General features: G+C 38.4%; 1 protein-coding gene across 1 annotated transcript in view; it reads left to right on the top strand.

The window, feature by feature from the left end:
- Positions 1 to 21,555, top strand: part of DNASE2B (deoxyribonuclease 2 beta) — a 146,697-nt gene that overhangs the window by 35,025 nt on the left and 90,117 nt on the right. The window contains exons 2-3 of the mRNA XM_053693838.1: positions 7,188 to 7,359; positions 20,413 to 20,494. Of these exons, the coding sequence (XP_053549813.1) occupies positions 7,188 to 7,359; positions 20,413 to 20,494 (254 nt within the window). The remainder of the gene's footprint in view (positions 1 to 7,187; positions 7,360 to 20,412; positions 20,495 to 21,555) is intronic.

Below are 21,555 nucleotides of genomic sequence, written 5' to 3'. Positions count from 1 at the left end.
AATTTTGATGATATCAAAAATAGCATCACAGATAAAATGATTATCATGTTGGAGTAAGCGAACAATGCTAGACAAATCAGAATCCAATTCTTGTTGTGCTAAATGTTCCAACCAAAAAGTTGATGCAGCTGCAACATCAGCCAAAGAAATTGCAGGCCTGAGAAGATGACCAGCATATAAATAGGCTTTCCTTAGATAAGATTCAAGTTTTCTATCTAAAGGATCTTTAAGAGAAGTACTATCTTCCATAGGAATAGTAGTACGTTTAGCAAGAGTAGAGATAGCCCCATTAACTTTAGGGATTTTTCCCCAAAACTCAAGAAACTGCCTGCAAAGGGTACAATTTTTTAAACCTTGAAGAAGGAATAAAAGAAGTACCAGGCCTATTCCATTCCTTAGAAATCATATCAGAAATAGCATCAGGAATTGGAAAACCTCTTGAATAACCACAGGAGGTTTATAAACAGAATTTAAACGTTTACTAGTTTTAATATCAAGAGGACTAATTTTCCTTCATATCCAATGTAATCAACACTTCCTTTAACAAAGAACGAATATACTCTATTTTAAACAAATAAGAAGATTTGTCAGTGTCAATATCTGAGGCAGGATCTTCTGAACCAGATAGATACTCATCAGAGAAGGATAATTCAGTATGTTGTCGGTCATTTGAAATTTCATCAACTTTATGAGAAGTTTTAAAAGACCTTTTACGTTTATTAGAAGGCGGAATAGCAGACAAAGCCTTCTGTATAGAATCAGAAATAAATTATTTTAAATTTACAGGTATATCTTGTGCATTAGATGTTGAGGGAACAGCAACAGGTAATGAACTACTACTGATGGATACATTTTCTGCATGTAAAAGTTTATCATGACAACTATTACAAATCACAGCTGGAGATATAACCTCCACAAGTTTACAACAAATGCACTTAGCTTTGGTAGAACCGTTATCCGGCAGCAGAGTTCCAACAATGACTTCTGAGACAGGATCCGATTGAGACATCTTGCAAATGTAAGAGAAAAAAACAACATATAAAGCAAAATGATCAATTTCCTTATATGGCAGTTTCAGGAATGGGAAAAAAATGCAAACAGCATAGCCCTCTGACATAGAGAAAAGGCAAGAGGCATATAGGAATGGGGTCTTAAATAATGAAAATATTTGGCGGCAAGTATGACGCACGGCACAAACAGAAAAATATTTTTTGGGCGCCAAAAACGTCCGGAAATGACACACTCGCGCCACAAAAGACGCAACCTTGTGAAGGGCTCGGCATCAACTAAGACGCCGGAAATGACGAAATTGCGTCAACGAACGGAACTTTGCGCCAAAAAAATCTTGTGTCAAGAATGACGCAATAAACTTTAGCATTATGCGCCCTTGCGAGCCTAATTCTGCCCGCGAATTTAAAAGATAGTCAATTTGAAAAAGACCACACCCCAGGTAAGAAATACATTTTTCCTAAAAAAACATTTCCCAGATATGAAACTGACAGTCTGCGAAAGGAAATATACTGAAAACCTGAATCATGGCAAATATAAGTACAATACATATATTTAGAACTTTATAAAATACATAAAGTGCCAAACCATAGCTGAGAGTCTCTTAAGTAATGAAAACATACTTACCAAAGACACCCATCCACATATAGCAGATAGCCAAACCAGTACTGAAACGGTTATCAGTAGAGGTAATGGAATATGAGAGTATATCGTCGATCTGAAAAGGGAGGTAGGAGATGAATCTCTACGACCGATAACAGAGAACCTATGAAATAGATCCCCGTGAGGAAAACTATTGCATTCAATAGGTGATACTCCCTTCACATCCCTCTGACATTCACTGTACTCTGAGAGGAATCGGGCTTCAAAATGCTGAGAAGTGCATATCAACGTAGAAATCTTAGCACCAACTTACTTCACCACCTCCATAGGAGACAAAGTTTGTAAAACTGAATTGTGGGTGTGGTGAGGGGTGTATTTATAGGCATTTTGAGGTTTGGAAAACTTTGCCCCTCCTGGTAGGATTGTATATCCCATATATCACTAGCTCATGGACTCTTGCCAATTACATGAAAGAAACACAGATATACATATATATAGAAATACATATACAGTATATCTCATTGCAATCCTACGCTCGTGTTTTGCGTGAGCTGGCGCATTTTTTTTTGTTCAAAACGAGGCTCCATTAAAGTTTATGCAGGAAAATAATCCTGCGTTCACAACTTCGCAAAGTTCTGGTTAATGTAAAAAATGTGCCCCAATTGCCCCCAAAATAAATTGTACAGTAGTTAAGTTAAAAAATAAAGATGAGTATTTTAAATATTTTTAAAAAGAAACTGCACAAAACAGTTATATGGGGTTAAAGTGAGGGGATGTGGGGTGTTTGAAAAAAAAAAAAAATGGCACTGAAAGTGTCTTTACATTGATGTAAATGGGGACTGTGTTTATACTGTAAATATTTATGTCAATGCAGATATACATATACAGTATATTTATGTTAGTATGGGTAAATACACATATAAAAACAAATATATATATATGTATATATTCATATACATACATATTTTTATTTTGCTGCACAATGCTGCGCAAATTGCCCCCTGCGCTGCGCTAGGTGCTTTGCCATGTCTCACGGCATGAGAATGAGGCTCTTATTGGAGCCTATGGAAGCGAAGTTGGGTTTGCATTATGCCTAACTTGTAATACCAGTGCACTTTTATGTGCGTTGGTATTACTGAGTGGAGTGCAAATATTGCACATGCGAAAGCGCAATTCTGCGCTCCACATGTAATCTAGGCCTTTGTCTTTAATTTGTAAATTACTTCTATCATCAAAATGAGCACAATCTTTTTATATGCACACTTTCTCAGTGCACAGTGTATATGTATATGCATTTTTAACTTTGAAATTTGCCCCCCAAAAATCATCTACACATTTGAAATTCTAACTAGGTGCTATTGTCTTTTAATTTGTATCTGTCAATTTTACTATATTTAATGGTCCTTAATGGTTGATGCCCTAATTGATATTTACCACCCTTATAACTTTAAACTTAACTTAACTTATAAATACAACACAGAGACTTAGAGCTGGGTATAAAAACCATATCATGGTCGCATTTATTGAACTCAATTAAATAAATAACTTCGACTTCTAAAGTCGCAATTAAACTTGTGGCGGCATTCGAGGCCTAGGAAATTAACTCCATATAGCCAGAGGTCACGGCCAAGATATTTGGAATTGATGAAGTGAAGGGGGAGCCCCAACTGAGCTACGCCCCATTCCCTGATAGTCCCAGATGCCCTAAGGGATCTCCAGCCAGCAGGCCGGGGTACCCTCAGGGCACAATCTGGGGACATCACCCCGCCCATTAGCTCGACTGTTACCCCTACAGGCCCTGGACTTAAGATTATGGCCATGACCTCCCGCCACAAGAGACAACTTTACTTTGTAAAGGCAGCCTCTTGCTGCCATCACCTAAATGTGGGTAACTAATCCCTTTTTTTGAGGTCCACCAGGAAGATCCCCAAGCCTTCATCTGACAGGTGTACCCCATCATGCCGGTACAATCTCTTTTTATCGGCTGAGATCTGCTCATGGCGGACCACAATACCCCCTGCGGCCATGACAGCTCTACCCAACTCCCTATTAACTTTTTTCCTCACTCTATATGCAGTTTTGGGCATTGGGAAATTCCTCCATTGAAGACGGGGGATAATATTGGACCCCCCAACCTCACCTTAGGGAAGATGTTGCAAATCCATCGTACGTCAGACCTCATGTTATTAATGAGGTCTAACGCCTATAATAATAAACTGGTGATCACAAACAAAGTTAACAATAAAAAATGTAATATAATTAAAAAAGGATATTGTGTATCAGTGATGTGGACATTTCCCAAGATCACAGTGTCTTAAAAATAAGAAAAGAAGAATTTATGGTGCAGTATTGTGATAATTACAACAAGGTTAATACAAAATGTCAAATTTCTACTCACATAAACTTAAGCTATCTTAAGCTCAAGTATCGTGTAATCCTGATTCACAAAGCTGTCAGGCTCAGCTCACTCAGTGATGATGAAATCGAAATCTGTAATTGTGTCTCCACAAATAAAGAAACAGGAATATAGTGTGATACTGTGTACAACAGATGCAAATTTGATTTGTTCGATATATACTCACACTTTTCAGGAGCTAAACAACATTTTATTTGGCTGATGGTGCCAGTCTCCTAAAAATATCCCACTGGAATCTAGATAAGGAATCCGCTAAAGTGTTATTCACCACAGGAACATGCTTGCAGCAAATTGTATGTTAAACTGTAAGCACCGCAGCACTAGGTGTCGCAGATAGCGTACCACGTTCGGGGATGAGGCTGATAGCTTGTTTATCGAAAACACCACAATGACGTTATCCGTCCAGAAAACTATGAATTTATTCCTAAATATTGGACCCCAAAGTTCTATGGCTACCACTATGGGGAATAATTTGAGCAGTGTCATGTTCCTCGTCAAACCCGTATCATGCCACGCAGAAGGCCAAGCTTCCGCGCTCCATTCCCCTTCCAGATATGCCCCATCTCCTGAAGCGCCTGCTGCGTCAAATGCATAATTTGGCTGGACACTGGGGGTTCTCACCATAGCAGAAACCCATTGAAATCCTCCAAGTAGATCTCCCATATACCTAGGTCTTCCTTCATTTCCTCAGATACTACAAAGTCCCTTCCCCTATGTTTTCCTGATAGCGGGGTATCGAGTCTCCGATTGAGCACTCTGCCCATAGGGATGATCTTGCATGCGAAATTAATAAGGCCCAGAACCGATTGCAGCTCTCTAATGCTAGCACGGTGTGAAGTTGCCAATTTCTTTATGGCCTCCCGCATGCAGCGGACTTTGTCCTCAGGGAGTCGACAGCACTGTGCTATGTTGTCGATTTCTATCCCCAAGAACGTCAGTCTGGTGCAAGGACCTTTCGTTTTGCCCTCCGCCAATGGAACCCCGAATTCGGTCATCCTTGCGCGCATGATGCCCATTAACCTCTCACATTCTGATGAGTTGATCGCTACCCACCACCAGGAAGGCATCAAACATGTTAACATAGCAATGGTCCCTAATTCTGTTTTAGGCTTTAAGTGCACGTGCAATGGATGCACCTTTCATGGATAAGAATCCCCTTGGACTGCCACCTTTCTGGGGTTAATCTGCGTTTCAGGCACTAATGTGTTCGCAGCAGGCGTGACCCCCGTCCCCAGCCCCACTGCTGGTAAGGCCAATGTTGTACTGGAGGGTGCTGTCACCCTAAGAGAGGGAACCCTAAGTGCTTCACCACCTTTGTTCCTATCTGCCACTAACAGTTTGAGCATGTGGAACATGCATCTCTGCCCTTTGCTATTCAAGCCCAGTATCCTCCCCCCATCAGAGTCAGAGTCAGTGTCAGAGTCCCCATTTAAAGTTTGTGCGTGATGCAAGTCTGATTTCTCACCACTACTGAGCACTGCTGCTGCTACCTCCTGGGAGGCTTCATTCGGCGGTCCGCCTCTATAGCCATCCTGAGATGTCTGTGCTGCCGCCTCTCCCTCCGTGGTCAGTGTAGGTGCTGTCCAGGCCTGAGAAGTGGAAGGGCCTGCTCTATCCACTGCCTGCATCACTGGGAGAAACAAAGGAGAGGGAAAAATCCAGACTGACATGTGCAGACCCCTGTCCACTACCTATAGCAAGGATGGATGTCCTCCTTCCCTGTTCTAATTCCATAGTATGCCTCACATACTCCCAGATCTCCCTCAGTTTCATTCACCCATACATTCCTCTGTTCCTGCCTGTTTATGAACTGTTCAGTTCCAGTCCATTCACCTTTGCCTTGTGCTTTACGGGTTGCCCCGTGGTCCCTGTTTAATGAGTGCCCCCTGAAGCCAGATCCTCACATCCTAAAAGTGCCAGCTGTATTCTTATTAGCCCCCGTACTACTTGCACACACTCCTGTAATGCGGCCCCTGTTAGCCTCTTGAGTCCTCATTAACGCTCTGCCTCTCTTTACCAATACTGCCTTAGCCCCTTTAAGAGCCCTTGCAGAGTGCTGTGCAGCGGAGCTACCGCACCCGGATACTCCCCACTCACCTGCACTCAGATCACCGCGCCTGCGTTTTTGCTCAGCGCTCGTCTTCACCGCCAAACCCGGAACTGCGATGACCCGCGCGTCACTACCAGAAGTGACATTACCGCCAGGTACGCTCGCAATCCCGTGACCGGAAGCGGAAGCGATCGGGCCCATACCAAGCTGCGTAACAGGAAGAACTGGAGGAGCCTGGCCTGTGCTAGAGCTTGAGCCCTCCGGTCGTGCCTCCCTAGCCGCCGAGCCCCCTCCCCCAACTGTCAATATAGGCCCTACAGGCGGGGACCCGCCGGAAATGGAGAGCATAGTGGCCGATAAGGCCCTAATTAAACCCACAACTGCAGCCGTCGCCTCCCTGGTTAACCCCGACGATGCCAGGGCTTCAGCCCCCGCGTTTAAGGCCTGCTCCAGGCCCGATCCTGACCCTATCCCAGAGCTAAGAGGGGGCACTTGGGAGGGAGGAGGGGTGAGAGAGTGGGGTACAATAATACTGGATACTGGCCTGATTTCACGAGGTGTGGGGGGACAACTTCTTCATCGCTACCCCTCTCTTGTCCCTTAGGAGCTGCACTCAACGTCACCGGGCCTACACCGTCCCTATAATGACTGGGACCCACCAAGATCCGTTTTGAACGTTTATCCATCCTGACTTCTGGAGTACAGAAAAAACTTTCACGAGTGCAGATCCAAAGGAAAAGAGGCTGGATCTTCCTCGAGTTTCCTCTTATATTTGGTGAGTAGATCTCACCCTTCAATTCGCAACAAAGTTGCAACATAACCTACTAATGGGTTTTAACTACCACTAGATGGCACAGCCCATTAATTCTGTTTCAGGAGACTACGCTACCTTACACCACCATTACATCAAATTGATTAGAGCAGAGGAAAGTTTATAAGAATACAAAGCACAACCGGAAAAGTTATCAGAAATAAGTTTTTTTTTAAATGTTTTATTCTGTTATAGGGTAACATTAATTTAGGAATAAAATGTAATTAGAACCGAAATACAAAATATTCTATTGAAACTCTACTGGTCTAATTCTTTGCTGTTTTATTTCTATTCTCTAGGTTTGTGCTTTATAAATTACCTATGTTTCAAATCAATAAAAGTGCTGGATCAGGCCTGGACTATCTCTATTTGGATTCCAAAATGCAGGGCTGGCAACTCAGCAAATTACAAATCAATATGACCGAGAGTGCTGTAGGACAAGTATTGCAGCAACTGTACCAAACCTATAATGTGAGTGCAAACCTAACTTGTCTGAATTACTGGGTTATCGTTTCCTATTAGTGCAGCAATGTATTAGGCCCATAGCTGGTTATTTATCCCGTGCCCGTAAATGGGCGAATTTGCCCGTTTACGGGCGCGCAATAAATTAGTGCTCCATTAGTGGTTACATTCATGTGATATTTCTATATAGGGTTGCTGCTGTTAACTACAAAAAAACAATAGACCACCTGTAGGTTACTGAGCAATGGTGGTAAGGGGCAAGTTGGGTCACACAATGGCCTTGCCCCAAAGCTATATATTAGGCCACACCCATGGCATGCCATATATAATTTTGCACAACCCATTCTCTTGAGTGCCAGTAACACACAACTGTACATGTTTGGCTGCCAATAACACATACACAGCAGTGATTTGAGCCCAGTGACTGACAGTAGCACACAGGGCAATGTTTTTACACCCCCCTGGTTGACAGTAAAAACACAAATAGGAGATTTTACATCAATGGCTCCACATAACACACAAAGGGCCAGATTACGAGAGGAGTGGTATTTAACGCTCCCATTCGTTCACTTACTACACTACAAATAAGCTTTTTGCGTGCGTCGGGTAGTGCTCATATTATAAGTTGAAAGTAAACTTACGCAACAACCCGACGCGCATAAAAAAAGAAAACGTTAGAATATTGCATGTGCGTTATCATATTCCTGCATAGAAGTCAATGGGGGGGGAAACTAACACCCTATTCGCACACAAACCCTGATTGCATATTCTCAAGTACACTAACATGACATGAAAATATACATTTTTCACATTCCAATGTTCTTCACATAGTAGAATATGTTCTATTAATTCATAAATAAATATTTCTACATATATCTGATGGTATTTTGGTACAATATATACCTATATATCTATATGATTATAAATAGGTATAGATATATACAGATATATATATAGGAATATCAATAAATACAAAGAACATATGCTGTTATGTACAGAACATTTGAATGTGAAATATTTACAATAAACACATATTTAAACTTTATTACATATGAATATTGCATACATAGGATTTACGTGTTTTCTTCTACTTGACTGCAAAGGGCTCCAATGCACACCCACACACACATACACACACACACATATATATATATATATATATATATATATATATATATATATAAAAGCAAAAAACAACTTTCTCCTTGCATAAAATATTGAATAATAGTCCTTAGATATGAACTTCAGACACTATGCACCAAGCCTTATTATAAAAAGTAAAAGCGTTTATTGATAAAGCTTAAAAGAGTAACTCACATAAGTTCACAGAAAGACAACAAACGAGATACGTCATCTGACGCGTTTCACGCCCAACTGGCGCTTTCTCAAAGTTGAGAAAGCATCAGTTGGGTGTGAAACGCGTCAGATGACGTATCTCGTTTGTTGTCTTTTTGTGAACTTATGTGAGTTACTTTTTTAAGCTTTATCAATAAACGCTTTTACTTTTTATAATAAGGCTTGGTGCATAGTGTCTGAAGGTCATATCTAAAGACTATTATTCAATATTTTATGCAAGGAGAAAGTTGTTTTTTGCTTCATTATTACGGAGGTCTATCCCTGTGAATCCAGCGTGCTCTCCTGGATCCCCAGGTGTATACTCCCTTCAAGCTGTAGGGCGACAGCGTTTCTCTCTCCACGGCATTACAAGGTACTGGCTTTTTAATTTTTACCCCTGTTTGTGTATATATATATATATATATATATATATATATGTGTGTGTGTGTGTTTTTATGTGATTATATGCGTATATGCGTATAAATACGTTGTACATAAATACATATGTACACACAGATATAAACATATATATACATAATATAATATATACTGTATATATATATATACACACACACATACATATATTAGGCATATATGTATGTAAGTATGCATGTATGTATTTCTATGTTAAAGGGACAGTAAAGTCATAATTAGATATTCATGATTTAGACAGAACATAAAATTTAAACAACTTTCCAATTTACTTCTATTATATAAATATATATATACCAATTGTCAATGGCTTACCCATGTGTTCAGTTAGAAACCAGTAGTGTGCATTGCTGCTCCTTCAACAAATGATACAAAGAAAATAAAGGAAACTAGATACTAGTTTAAAATTGTATGTTATACCTAAATCATGGAAGAAAAATTTTGGGTTTCATGTCCCTTTAAAGCCCTTCCCAGCTTTTTTTTTTCTAACACCTGAGACCTCACATCTTTGAACCTTATAACTTTTTTGTGCAATTATTTTTAAAATAACGTTTATTCTATAGTGTTATTATCAGTGTAACTGTACTATAAAATGTATTTTTATGTGTTTTCTGACACTTTTGTTTTGTGAAACAGTTAAAGGGACACTCAAGTCAAAATGACCTTTTATGATTTAGAAAGAACATTCAGTTTTAAGACCCTTTCCAATTTATTTCCATTTTAAAATTTTGCACAGTCTTTTTATATTCACACTTTCAAGAACTGCTCGTGCAATGATAAATTCCGACAGCATATGCTGTGTTCCAGTTGCACCCAGAGAAAATATTTCAAAAATTGTTTTTTATATATCTAATCTTGCTATCACATTTATTGTTATTGGATGTTTTTAGGCTGTGATTTATTTAGTTTCACTTTGATGAACTGAAGCTTTATGGCTGCTATATAGCAGGGATTCATAAGAAAAATCATTTTTTTAGCATTACAATTGAAACAAATCAAATAGAGCAATATAGTGGTAGCCCAGAGGCATGAAGTTAACATATTTGTGAGTGCCACTTCATGCCATAGAAATCCACTACCCCTGGAATAGATACATTTATGCCTCTTATCTGGTGGTCTTCCTTTAAATGGACATGCAACATAAAAAAACAAAATATTTTGTTATTAAGAGAGAGCATACCATTTTAAACAACTTATCAGTTAACGTCTAGTATCAAATTGTTTTCATTCTCTTGGTATCCTTTGTGGAAGGAGCAGAAATGTACTAATGGGAGATAGCTGAACAAGAGACATATGGGCAGCCACCACTCAGCAGTTAACTTCCAATGGTGCATTGCTTCTCCTGAGCCCAACTAGGTACACTTTTCAACAAAGGACACCAAGAGAACAAAGCAAATTAGATAATAGAAGTAAACTATTATCTGTTTAATGTATAACCTCAAATAAACCCAATAAAACAAAATAAGAGAGACAATAGTCCTAACAAAACAATCTTGAGAACTTAGACAGGGTGGAGCATTTACATAAATTAACAACATTCTATTGTCTTGACTTGTGTCTGAAATATTTCCATTACATTGGCTGTATGAGAAAGAAGATCATTTGATTTCTCAAACAAAAGATCACAATTTCTGTAGAGAATAAAGGGGCCATAAACATGAAATAGCAAGTTTAAATCTAAATCCTAAATACAAATCCTAACATTTAACAAGTTTAGGAGTGTAGCGCTATTTTGCGATCCCACAGGTACAGATATACGTATATATATACAGTATATATATACATAAACTTCAAGGAGAGAAGAGGCCCTCACAGGACTTAATATACATACATTTTTATTAGTAATTCATCATCAAAGGATCAGTCAACGTTTCGGTCCTCACAGGGACCTTTGTCAAGACTGTTTCGTATTTACTACACGTGGAATATGTTCAGCGGTAAGTGAATACGAAACAGTCTTGACAAAGGTCCCTGTGAGGACTGAAACGTTGACTGATTGATGATGAATTACTAATAAAAATGTATGTATATTAAGTTCTGTGAGTGCCTTTGTGAGAACTACATACAGTATATATATATATATATATATATATATATATATATATATATATATATATATGAATTTCTATTTAGAAATACTTACAACATATTCTTTTCTTTGAAGAACATTGGAATGTGAAATATGAACAGTAAATACACACTATAAAACTTTATTAAATATGAATATTGCATAAATATGCTTTTTCATGTTTTCATCTACTTGACTGTAAAGGGATCCAGTGCACTTATATATGTGTCTATATATGTATACATTTGTATTCATGTGTTTATACATGTATATACAGCATGTCTGTAAATATATATATATATATTCACAGACTAAATTATAATTATTGTTATTATTAATAATAAGTTCAATTTCTTTGTATAATTAGGACAGATATAACTAGACTTTTCCATTCCTGTCAATAATACTTAAAAGACATAGCAACTTTAGAAAAGTATGTAGCTCATTTGTAAGATGATGCTTAAAGGAATATGAAACACAATTTTCTTTCATAATTCAGATAAAGCATGTGATTTTAAATAACTTTCCAATATACTTTTATTATCTATATTGTTTTGTACTCTTTAAATCATTTGTTGAAAATGATACCTAGGTAGGCTCACAAGCTGCTGATTGGTGGCTGCACATAAATGCCTCATGTTATTGGCTCACACTAGAGAGTGAAGAAAATTAGATAATAGCAATATATTAGAAAGTTGTGTAAAATTGCAATTCAAATCAGCCAATAGAATTTCAGTAGCTCTTATCCTATTGGCTGATTTGAACAGCCAATAGGATTTGAGTAGCTCTCATCCTATTGGCTGATTTGAATTTGAAGAATCAAATCAGCCAATAGGAATTCAAGGGACGCCATTTTTAATTGCGCCCCTTGAATTCACTATCCAGTGTATGGCGGCGATCGTACAAAGAGGATCCTCCACGCTCCATGGCTCCGCGGTCGCCGATCTTCAGTTCCATGGTTGCCGGTCTTCTGTTCCAGGATCCCCGGTCTTCAGTTCCAGGGTCGCCAGTCTTCAGCTCCGCGGTCATTGGTCTTGAGCTCCACCCTCCTCTCCGCGACGGATTTTTCCTGGAAGAAGAAATAAGAGGTCGCTGCTTGGAAGAAGACTTCACCGCATGGGACAGGACCTTCTCCGCCGGACTTCAGGAATGGTGAGTACCAACCTGGGGGTTAGACTTAGGTTGTTTTTTTTTGGGGGGGTTATTTATTTAGATTAGGGTGGGTATTTTGTAAAAGAGCTAAATGCCATTGTAAGGGTAATGCCCAACAAATGCCCTTTTCAGGGCAATGGGTAGTTTAGGTTTTTTAGTGTTAGTTTTTTTTATTTTGGGGGGTTTGGTGGGTGGGGGGTTACCTTTTAAGGACTACTGGTAGTTTATTCTTAGAGTAGGGGGTGCTTTTATTTTGGGGGACTTTTTATTTTCATAGGGATTAGGTATAATTTTTTTAAATTTGATAATTTGTTTTTTTTATTTTCTGTAATCTTAGATTTTTTAATTTTATGTAATTGTAGTTTAAAGGGACAGTCTACTCCAGAATTTTAATTTTGACTAGACTGTCCCTTTAATTTATACTTAGTTTATTTTTTAAGTAGTGCAAGGTTTTTTTATTTTAATAGTAACTTTAGTATTTTGTAATTTCGGTAATTTGGGTTCATTTTGGGGGTGTTAGGTTAAGGGGTGTTAGGTAAGGGGGCTTAGTAATTTAATTATTTGCGTAGTGGGCTTTGGCGGTTTAGGGGTTAATACTTTGATAGGTTTATTGCGTTGTGGGCTTTGGCGGTTTAGGGGTTAATACTTTAATAGGTAGTTTGTGCTGTTGGCTTTGGCGAATTTAGGGGTTAATACTTTAATAGGCTTATTGCGGTGTGGGTTTGATGGCAGATTTAGGGTTTAATACTTTAGTTAGTACTTGCAGTGTGGGTTTGATGGTGGATATAGGGGTTAATAGTTTAAATAGGTGTATTGCGTTGTGGGGGGTTGTCGGTTTAGGGGTTAATACTTTTATTAGTTCCGATGTGGGTTTGATGGCGGATATAGGGGTTTTACATGTCGGGCTTATTTTTGGGAGGCGTGTTAGACTTTTAAGGGAGGTTTGATTTTTTTTTTACTTTTCTTAGGCGCTGGCAGTTTCTAAAGTGACGTAAGGCACTGGTGACTCCAGAAATTTGTATTTACGCTCATTTCTGGACATTGCTAGTTTATACGACTTACAGCACTTTATGAACTGCCGGCGCCGTATATGTAATACCCCAATGTGCGAGGTGAAATTACAGGTGGTGCGGGTTGCAGCGCTTGCACAGAAGCCTGCGCCGTATATGTAATCTCGCCCTTAGTCTGACCGTTTGTTTTTTTTTACCTAAAGGAACACTTTCCTCTGTGTTTCTTTCTGTTTGTGCGCTGAACCACCTCTTGTTTTTCAAGAAATAGTATACTATCGGCTAGATTACGAGTTGTGCGTTAGGCTTAAAAAGCAGTGTTGGCCGGTCCTAACGCCGCTTTTTAACGCCCGCTGGTATTACTAGTCTTGCAGGTACAGGTACAGGTCGACCGCGCACTTTCTTGGCCAGATTTGGAAATACCACAAAACCACTTATGTAAATTGCATATCCTCTTTTTTCAATGGGACTTGCATAGCGCCAGTATTACGAGTCTGCCAAAAAGTGAGCGGTAGACCCTCTCCTGTCAAGACTGGTATCGCATTTTAAAGTCAGTAGTTAAGAGTTTTACACTAAAACGCTGTAGCATAAAACTCTTACCTAAAGTGCTAAAAAGTACACTAACACCCATAAACTACCTATTAACCCCTAAGTCTAACCCTAACACCACCTAACTTAAATATAATTTAAATAAATCTAAATAAAAATTACTATAATTAACTAAATTATTCCTATTTAAAACTAAATACTTACCTATAAAATAAACCCTACGCTAGCTACAATATAACTAATAGTTACATTGTAGCTAGCTTAGGGTTTATTTTTATTTTACAAGCAAGTTTGTATTTATTTTAACTAGGTAGAATAGTTACTAAATAGTTATTAACTATTTACTAACTACCTAGCTAAAATAAATACAAAAGTACCTGTAAAATAAAACCTAACCTAAGTTAAAATTACACCGCTCCACGCCGGATGGATGAAGATAGAAGATGCCTTCTGGATGAAGACTTCTGCCCGTCTGGAGGACCACTTCACCCGGCTTGGATGAAGACTTCTCCCGGCTTCGTTGAGGACTTCGGCCCGGTTGGATGAAGACTTCTCCCGGTAAGGTGATCTTCAAGGGGTTAGTGTTAGGTTTTTTTAAGGGGGTATTGGGTGGGTTTTAGAGTAGGGTTGGTTGTGTGGGTGGTGGGTTTTAATGTTGGGGGTGATTTGTAATTTGTTTTTACAGGTAAAAGAGCTGATTACTTTGGGGCAATGCCTCGCAAAAGGCCCTTTTAAGGGCTATTTGTAATTTAGTGTAGGGTAGGGCTTTTTTTTATTTTGTTAGGGGGATTAGATTAGGTGTAATTAGTTTAAAAATCTTGTAATTTGTTTATTATTTTCTGTAATTTAGTGCGTTTTTTTTGTACTTTAAATAATTTAATTTAATTGTATTTAATTGTATTTAATTTAGGGAAATAATTTAATTATAGTGTAGTGTTAGGTGTAATTGTAACTTAGGTTAGGTTTTATTTTACAGGTACTTTTGTATTTATTTTATCTAGGTAGTTATTAAATAGTTAATAACTATTTAATAACTATTGTACCTAGTTAAAATAAATACAAACTTGCCTGTAAAATAAAAATAAATCCTAAGCTAGCTACAATGTAACTATTAGTTATATTGTAGCTAGCTTAGGGCGCGATACGATATACGGCGTAGTTTTCAGCGCAAGCGAGGGAACCCGCGCCGCCCGTAGTTTCACCTCGCACATCGGGGTATATTACATATACCCCGCCGGCAGTTGCTAAAGTGCCGTAAGTCGGATAAACCAGCGATGTCCAGAAATAAGTGTAACTACAAATTTCTGGAGTCGCCAGTGACTTACGGCACTTTAGAAACTGCCTGCGCCTAAAAAAACTAACTAAAATATTAAATCTCCCATAACTGTCTAACCTGCCTCCCAAAAACATGCCCGACACGTTTACCCCTATATCCGCAATCCCCCCTCTCACTCCTAATAATAAATGTATTAACCCCTAGACCGACAACCCCCCACAATGCAATAAGCCTAATTATTAACCCCTAAACCGCCATAGCCCACACCGCAATAAACCTATCCTAGTATTAACCCCTAAACCGCCATAGCCCACCTATCCTAGTATTAACCCCTAAACTGCCGCTCCCGGAGCCCACCGCCACCTACATTATATGTATTAACCCCTAAACCGCCACTCCCGGACCCCGCCGCCCCTAAATAAAGTGTTTAACCCCTAAACCGCCGCTCCCGGACCCCGCCACCACCTACATTAAATTTATTAACCCCTAATCTGACCCCCCTACACCGCCGCCACCTACATTATATATAGTAACCCCTAATCTGACCCCCCTACACCGCCGCCACCTACATTAAATATAGTAACCACTAATCTGACCCCCCTACACCGCCGCCACCTACATTAAATGTATTACCCCCTAAACCTAAGTCTAACCCTAACACCCCCCTAACTTAATTATTATTTAAATAAATCTAAATAATATAACTATAATTAACTAAATTATTCCTATTTAAAACTAAATACTTACCTATAAAATAAACCCTAAGATAGCTACAATATAATTAATAATTACATTGTAGCTAGCTTAGGGTTTATTTTTATTTTACAGGCAACTTTGTAATTATTTTAACTAGGTACAATAGCTATTAAATAGTTAATAACTATTTAATAGCTACCTAGTTAAAATAATTACAAAATTACCTGTAAAATAAATCCTAACCTAAATTACAAATACACCTAACACTACACTATCAATAAATTAATTAAATAAATTAACTACAATTATCTAAAATAAAATACAATTAAATAAACTAAACTATAGTACAAAAACCCCCCCACTAAATTACAAAAATTAAAAAAATATTACAAGAAGTTTAAACTAATTACACCTAATCTAAGCCCCCTAATAAAATAAAAAGCCCCCCAAAATAATAAAATGCCCTACCCTATACTAAATTACAAATAGCCCTTAAAAGGGCCTTTTGCGGGGCATTGCCCTAAAGTAATCAGCTCTTTTACCTGTAAAAAAAGAACAATCCCCCCCCAACATTACAACCCACCACCCACACACCCCTACTCTAAAACCCACCCAATCCCCCCTTAAAAAACCTAACACTACCCCATTGAAGATCACCCTACCTTGAGCCGTCTTCACCCAGCCGGGCCAAAGTCTTCATCCGATCCAGGCACAAGTGGTCCTCCAGCCAGGCCGAAGTCTTCATCCGATCCGGGCACAAGTGGTCCTCCAGCCGGGCAGAAGTCTTCATCCGATCCGGGCACAAGTGGTCCTCCAGCCGGGCAGAAGTCTTCATCCGATCCGGGCACAAGTGGTCCTCCAGCCTGGCAGAAGTCTTCATCCTATAGGGGCAGAAGAGGTCCTCTATCCGGCAGAAATCTTCATCCAAGCGGCATCTTCTATCTTCATCCTTCCTGGCGAGGAGCGGCTCCATCTTGAAGACCTCCGGCGTGGAGCATCCTTCCTGCACGACGACTACCCGACGAATGGCTGGTCCTTTAAATGACGTCATCCAAGATGGCATCCCTCGAATTCCGATTGGCTGATAGGATTCTATCAGCCAATTGGAATTAAGGTAGGAAAAATCCAATTGGTTGATTTAATCAGCCAATCTGATTGAAGTTCAATCCGATTGGCTTATTGGATCAGCCAATAGAATGCAAATTATGTATCTAGTACATGGCAGTCTGAAGAGCTTATATTCTTTTTTTTACTTTTTTCCCAATATTAATTACACTTTATTAAAGGGATGTGATACCCCTTTTTTCTTTCATTATTATGCTAGAACATACAATAAAAAAAAATCTTGGTATCCTTTATTGAAAAGCAGGCATATGGGCTCAGGAGTATGCACGTTTCTGGAGCACTATATGGCAGCAGTTTTGCAGGAATACTATTAACAATGTTATACATTTCCAAGAGCAATAAATGGCAACAATGTTTGCTGCCATGTATTGTATCAGACACGTGAACACTACCTACCTAGGTATGCTCCTCAAACAAGAATAACATGAGAATGAAGCAAAATTGATTATAGAAGCAAACTGAAAACTGTTTTAAAATGGTATGCTGTGCCTCAATCACAAAATAGATTTTTGAGTTTTATGTCCCTTTAAAGGGGTAGTATACACCAATTTACATTTAATTGTATGTAATAGACACTACTATAATATACAAATCCATTATAAAGCATTTTAAAAACTTACTTAGAAGCTCCCAAATTAGCGCTGTTGATGATATTAGCCTGGGACACCCAATGAAAGGGTCAGCGTGCAGAACCCCCCCCCATTCCCTGCATATGAAAAGACCCATTATACAAACAGAAGCAGGCTGAAGTCTGTATACATCAGTATACATCTACAACTTTGGGGCTTGGTTAGTAGTCTGAAAATCAGCACAATATTATTTAAAAATTAGCAAAACTATACATTTTTATAAAAACACACCCACATGTGCTATATAAATGGATCATCTACAAAACATTTATGCAAAGAAAAATCTAGTGTACAATGTCTCTTTAAGTATTAAAACTGCTATTGTTTGGGGGCGTGTCTGGAAGGCGGCCATGATCAGCAGCAAATATATGGAGCTCCACAAATATATCTAAATAAAGGTCTAATTTCTCTCCTCAAACTGGACATTTTGCACAGAAAGTCATTAAGCTAATATTGGAGAAGAAAGGGAGCTGCAGGACATCTCAATTTATATGTTATTTTTTGCTGGACTCTCACGGACAGAATCCAGAAGGTAGGCCGCAACTCCATCATACGCATTCACTTTCCCCCCTCGAGCACTTTACCTACTCGAGTAGAGCAGTATTCATCTGCCATAGTTTAATACATTAACCAGAACGTTACATACAGCGGATAATATGGAGGACTTCCATGATATATTACAGGCCAAGTTAAAAGCTTTAGATCGACTTATAGATCGTAGGTTTACGGACCTGAGAGACATTTGCCATGTGTCAAGCTGGACAGACTTACCCCCCGCAAGAGCAAGGAAACATACCGGTAAAAGAGATCGTTACATGGTCTGAAGAATCTGCAGTTTTGCAATCTAGACAGTTCTCACTTACTGTGTCGCTCAGCCTTACTCTAATATCTCAACCCCAAGCTCTGAAAGGTCTCATAGTTGAGGAACAGCATTCCGATTGTTCCTGGCTGCCCTCAGCTGCCCCGGGGGGGAATGCGGCCGGTCCCTGCGGGGGTAAAGAGGGTGCCGAACATAAACAAAATGGGAGACTCTCTGACAACATCGGGCACGCAGTGGCTTTGAAGATTCTAGCCTACAGTGTGCAGATGAGTGACAACATAGGAATATCGATAAGCAAGCAGAAGCAGTCCGGGTCCGTGATGTGTTTTTCCGGTGTGCATGAGGCTGAAAATATAACATCACAAGCCGGGTTCTATTTACCTTTCCACTGCTGCACAAGAGTTGGTGTGGGGTAGCTCAGGACACTTTGCCGTGGAAGTCATACTCCTTTGTGCTAACACTGAACTCCTAGACTGTTATAGCCATCATAACAGGAGACATGCAATAAGGTTTATGGCGCTTCATTGCCACAAGCATTTCTATGTCGTTCTTTTTATTTTTATTTCTGTATATCTTTATATTTAATGTTGTCCCTTTGCCAGAGTTGTATAATATTAGAGATGGGACTGTGTTTGTTGATAACATTGCATTCAGATTTTCTCAGGTCTACTTTGAGGTTAATTTTCTATAGCACTGAGAATACTGAATCAGATAGTGGCCACTATCTTTTGGGAATAAATGTTTTACATCTCTATGTGGAATCGCTTATAGAGTGTATCTGAGACATACCAAACTTCACAAGAAGCCCTTTTATAGCCTATCATTAGACACTGTAACTACATTTATGATTTTGCCATCAGGCTTAGGTTTTTGGATCTCAGCAAACACATGTGGGACAATGTTATGCATGTGACAGGATATGCCCTTGAGGATAGATATAGATCTCTTCTACCTTATTAAATATATACTTATAAATGGTGAGTGTCCCACCCATATGATAGAGATCCTAAAGTGTCTTTATATACATAAATGAGGGTCACCTTGTGAACTTATCTAGGGTAATGACCTTCAAATAGTTAATCCTACACAACACCCTTCCTTAGCATGCAGAGAACATATTCCTTTCTACATTTAGGAGTATAGCTATTTGAGTAATGAAGGAAATATCTTCATCAAGCCTCAATAGAAGTAGTTCCTAATTTATCTATTATTCAACGAAGCACATCCCATGCTGTCCCAAGAGCTTTTTGTCTCTTAATTAAGAAGGGATAACATATTATGTTATTATTTGAAATATGGTTTGCGTACATGGAGGTCTCTCTGTGATAAGTTTAGAAGGTTTCTGGTTATCAATGACAGGTCCTCTCCGACCACTCATTAAGCAATTAATATGTGTAAGCTAAATCTTATAACCCTCTCATATCATTAACGTGATATTTTATCATTCATTACTTACAACTTAATCTTAGATATCATATTATCAGGCAAATTAAACTACTGGAGAGGATTCTTCACCTATTTAACTAAATAATACTTAAAAAGGCACATCCCATAGCAAAAGAGTATGTTATAGCCTAACAGGTTTTTATAAAGTATCATCCTATTAGGTAGCTATTTATGTTTTGGAGGTGCCAGGATTGCGTTATTTTATAAATTAGCATAGAAAAATTAAAAATAGGTATCATTACCCAGCAGAAATTCTAGATATATATGCATTAAGATTGTTTTGCTGGGTTTCAACATTGAGTGCGGATATTTCTATATGTGTGTGATATGCCATCCATGATGACATTTGTATTTGATAAAAGTGTTTTACTCATAAGTCGTTTATGTACAGGGTTTGGCATATCGGACATGTTATGTGTATCATTATATTATCAATATTGTTTGCTAAATACCTAAATAAAAAACTTTGATTTAAAAAAAAAAAAAAAACTGCTATTGTTTACTAAACAAATATTTTATGTTTCTAGAAGAATGACACAGCCTACATGATGTACAATGATGCCCATCCACAAGACGGCAACTACACTACCAAACAAGGACACACTAAGGGTAATTTTTGACATATTTTTTTTTGTGGAAATATTTTTGGATAATTTCCTCTAAACTTTAGACTTGTTCTAGCTGTTGAAGAATGCGACATATGAGGCTTGATTCAATAATACCCCCATGTAAAATTAAGATGCAAAACAACAAAACACCACAACTAGAAAATAGCTCAATTCCAAGATTTGTACCCACTTATCACATTCGCGAATTACATCACACGACACCTGACTAAAGCATTACACAGTATAATGCTGAAGCTTTCACAAATCATGTGACATTATCCCTATGGAAACAAGCAACCCCTCTTTCTTGCATAAGTAATTATCCTCACGTCCACACTTTGTTACTTGATACCTCAGGGTTTGGAGTAAGACACTGATAATGGGGGGGGGGGGGGGGGGGGCAGGAGCTAGCTACACTTGGCAACACTAAAGTGTAAGTAATTTTGCAGATTTGTGGACATTTTATTAAAATACGTATAAGCTTTTTTTTTTATACACTTTTTTTCACACACTGTTTTACCTCAGTTAACCCTTTTATAATATGCACATAACTCAAAACGTTTTATGGCACTTTAAAAATGTGTGAGCATCCTTCTATGTATAACAGAGGGTTCTCACTTTTGGTTGTGAATATTGCACTCTCACAAAATGAACTCGGAACTACCAAACTTCAAATATATATATATATATATATATATATATATACAGTATATATATATATATATATATATATATACAGTATATATATATATACATATTCATTTATATCACATACTGAACATACACATATATATGTCATAGAGATGTTCAGGTTATATTTTCCAGTCAGCTTTCTACAGATATACTATATCACTTTCAGGTGATTCAACATTTGGTCAATATGTCCCTTTAAAGGGACAGTGTACACTAATTATCATATAACTGCATGTAAAAGACACTACTATAAAGAAGAATATGCATAGATAGTGATCTAAAAATCCAGTATAAAACCTTTTAAAAACTTACTTTGAAGCTCCCACGTTAGAACTGTTGATGAAGTTAGACTGGGATACCCAGTAAGAG

The sequence above is a fragment of the Bombina bombina genome, chromosome 10 (assembly GCF_027579735.1).
Source record: "Bombina bombina isolate aBomBom1 chromosome 10, aBomBom1.pri, whole genome shotgun sequence".
NCBI lineage: Eukaryota > Metazoa > Chordata > Amphibia > Anura > Bombinatoridae > Bombina > Bombina bombina.
Note: the sequence above shows the minus strand (reverse complement) of the source record. Positions and strands in the feature narration are given on the sequence as shown.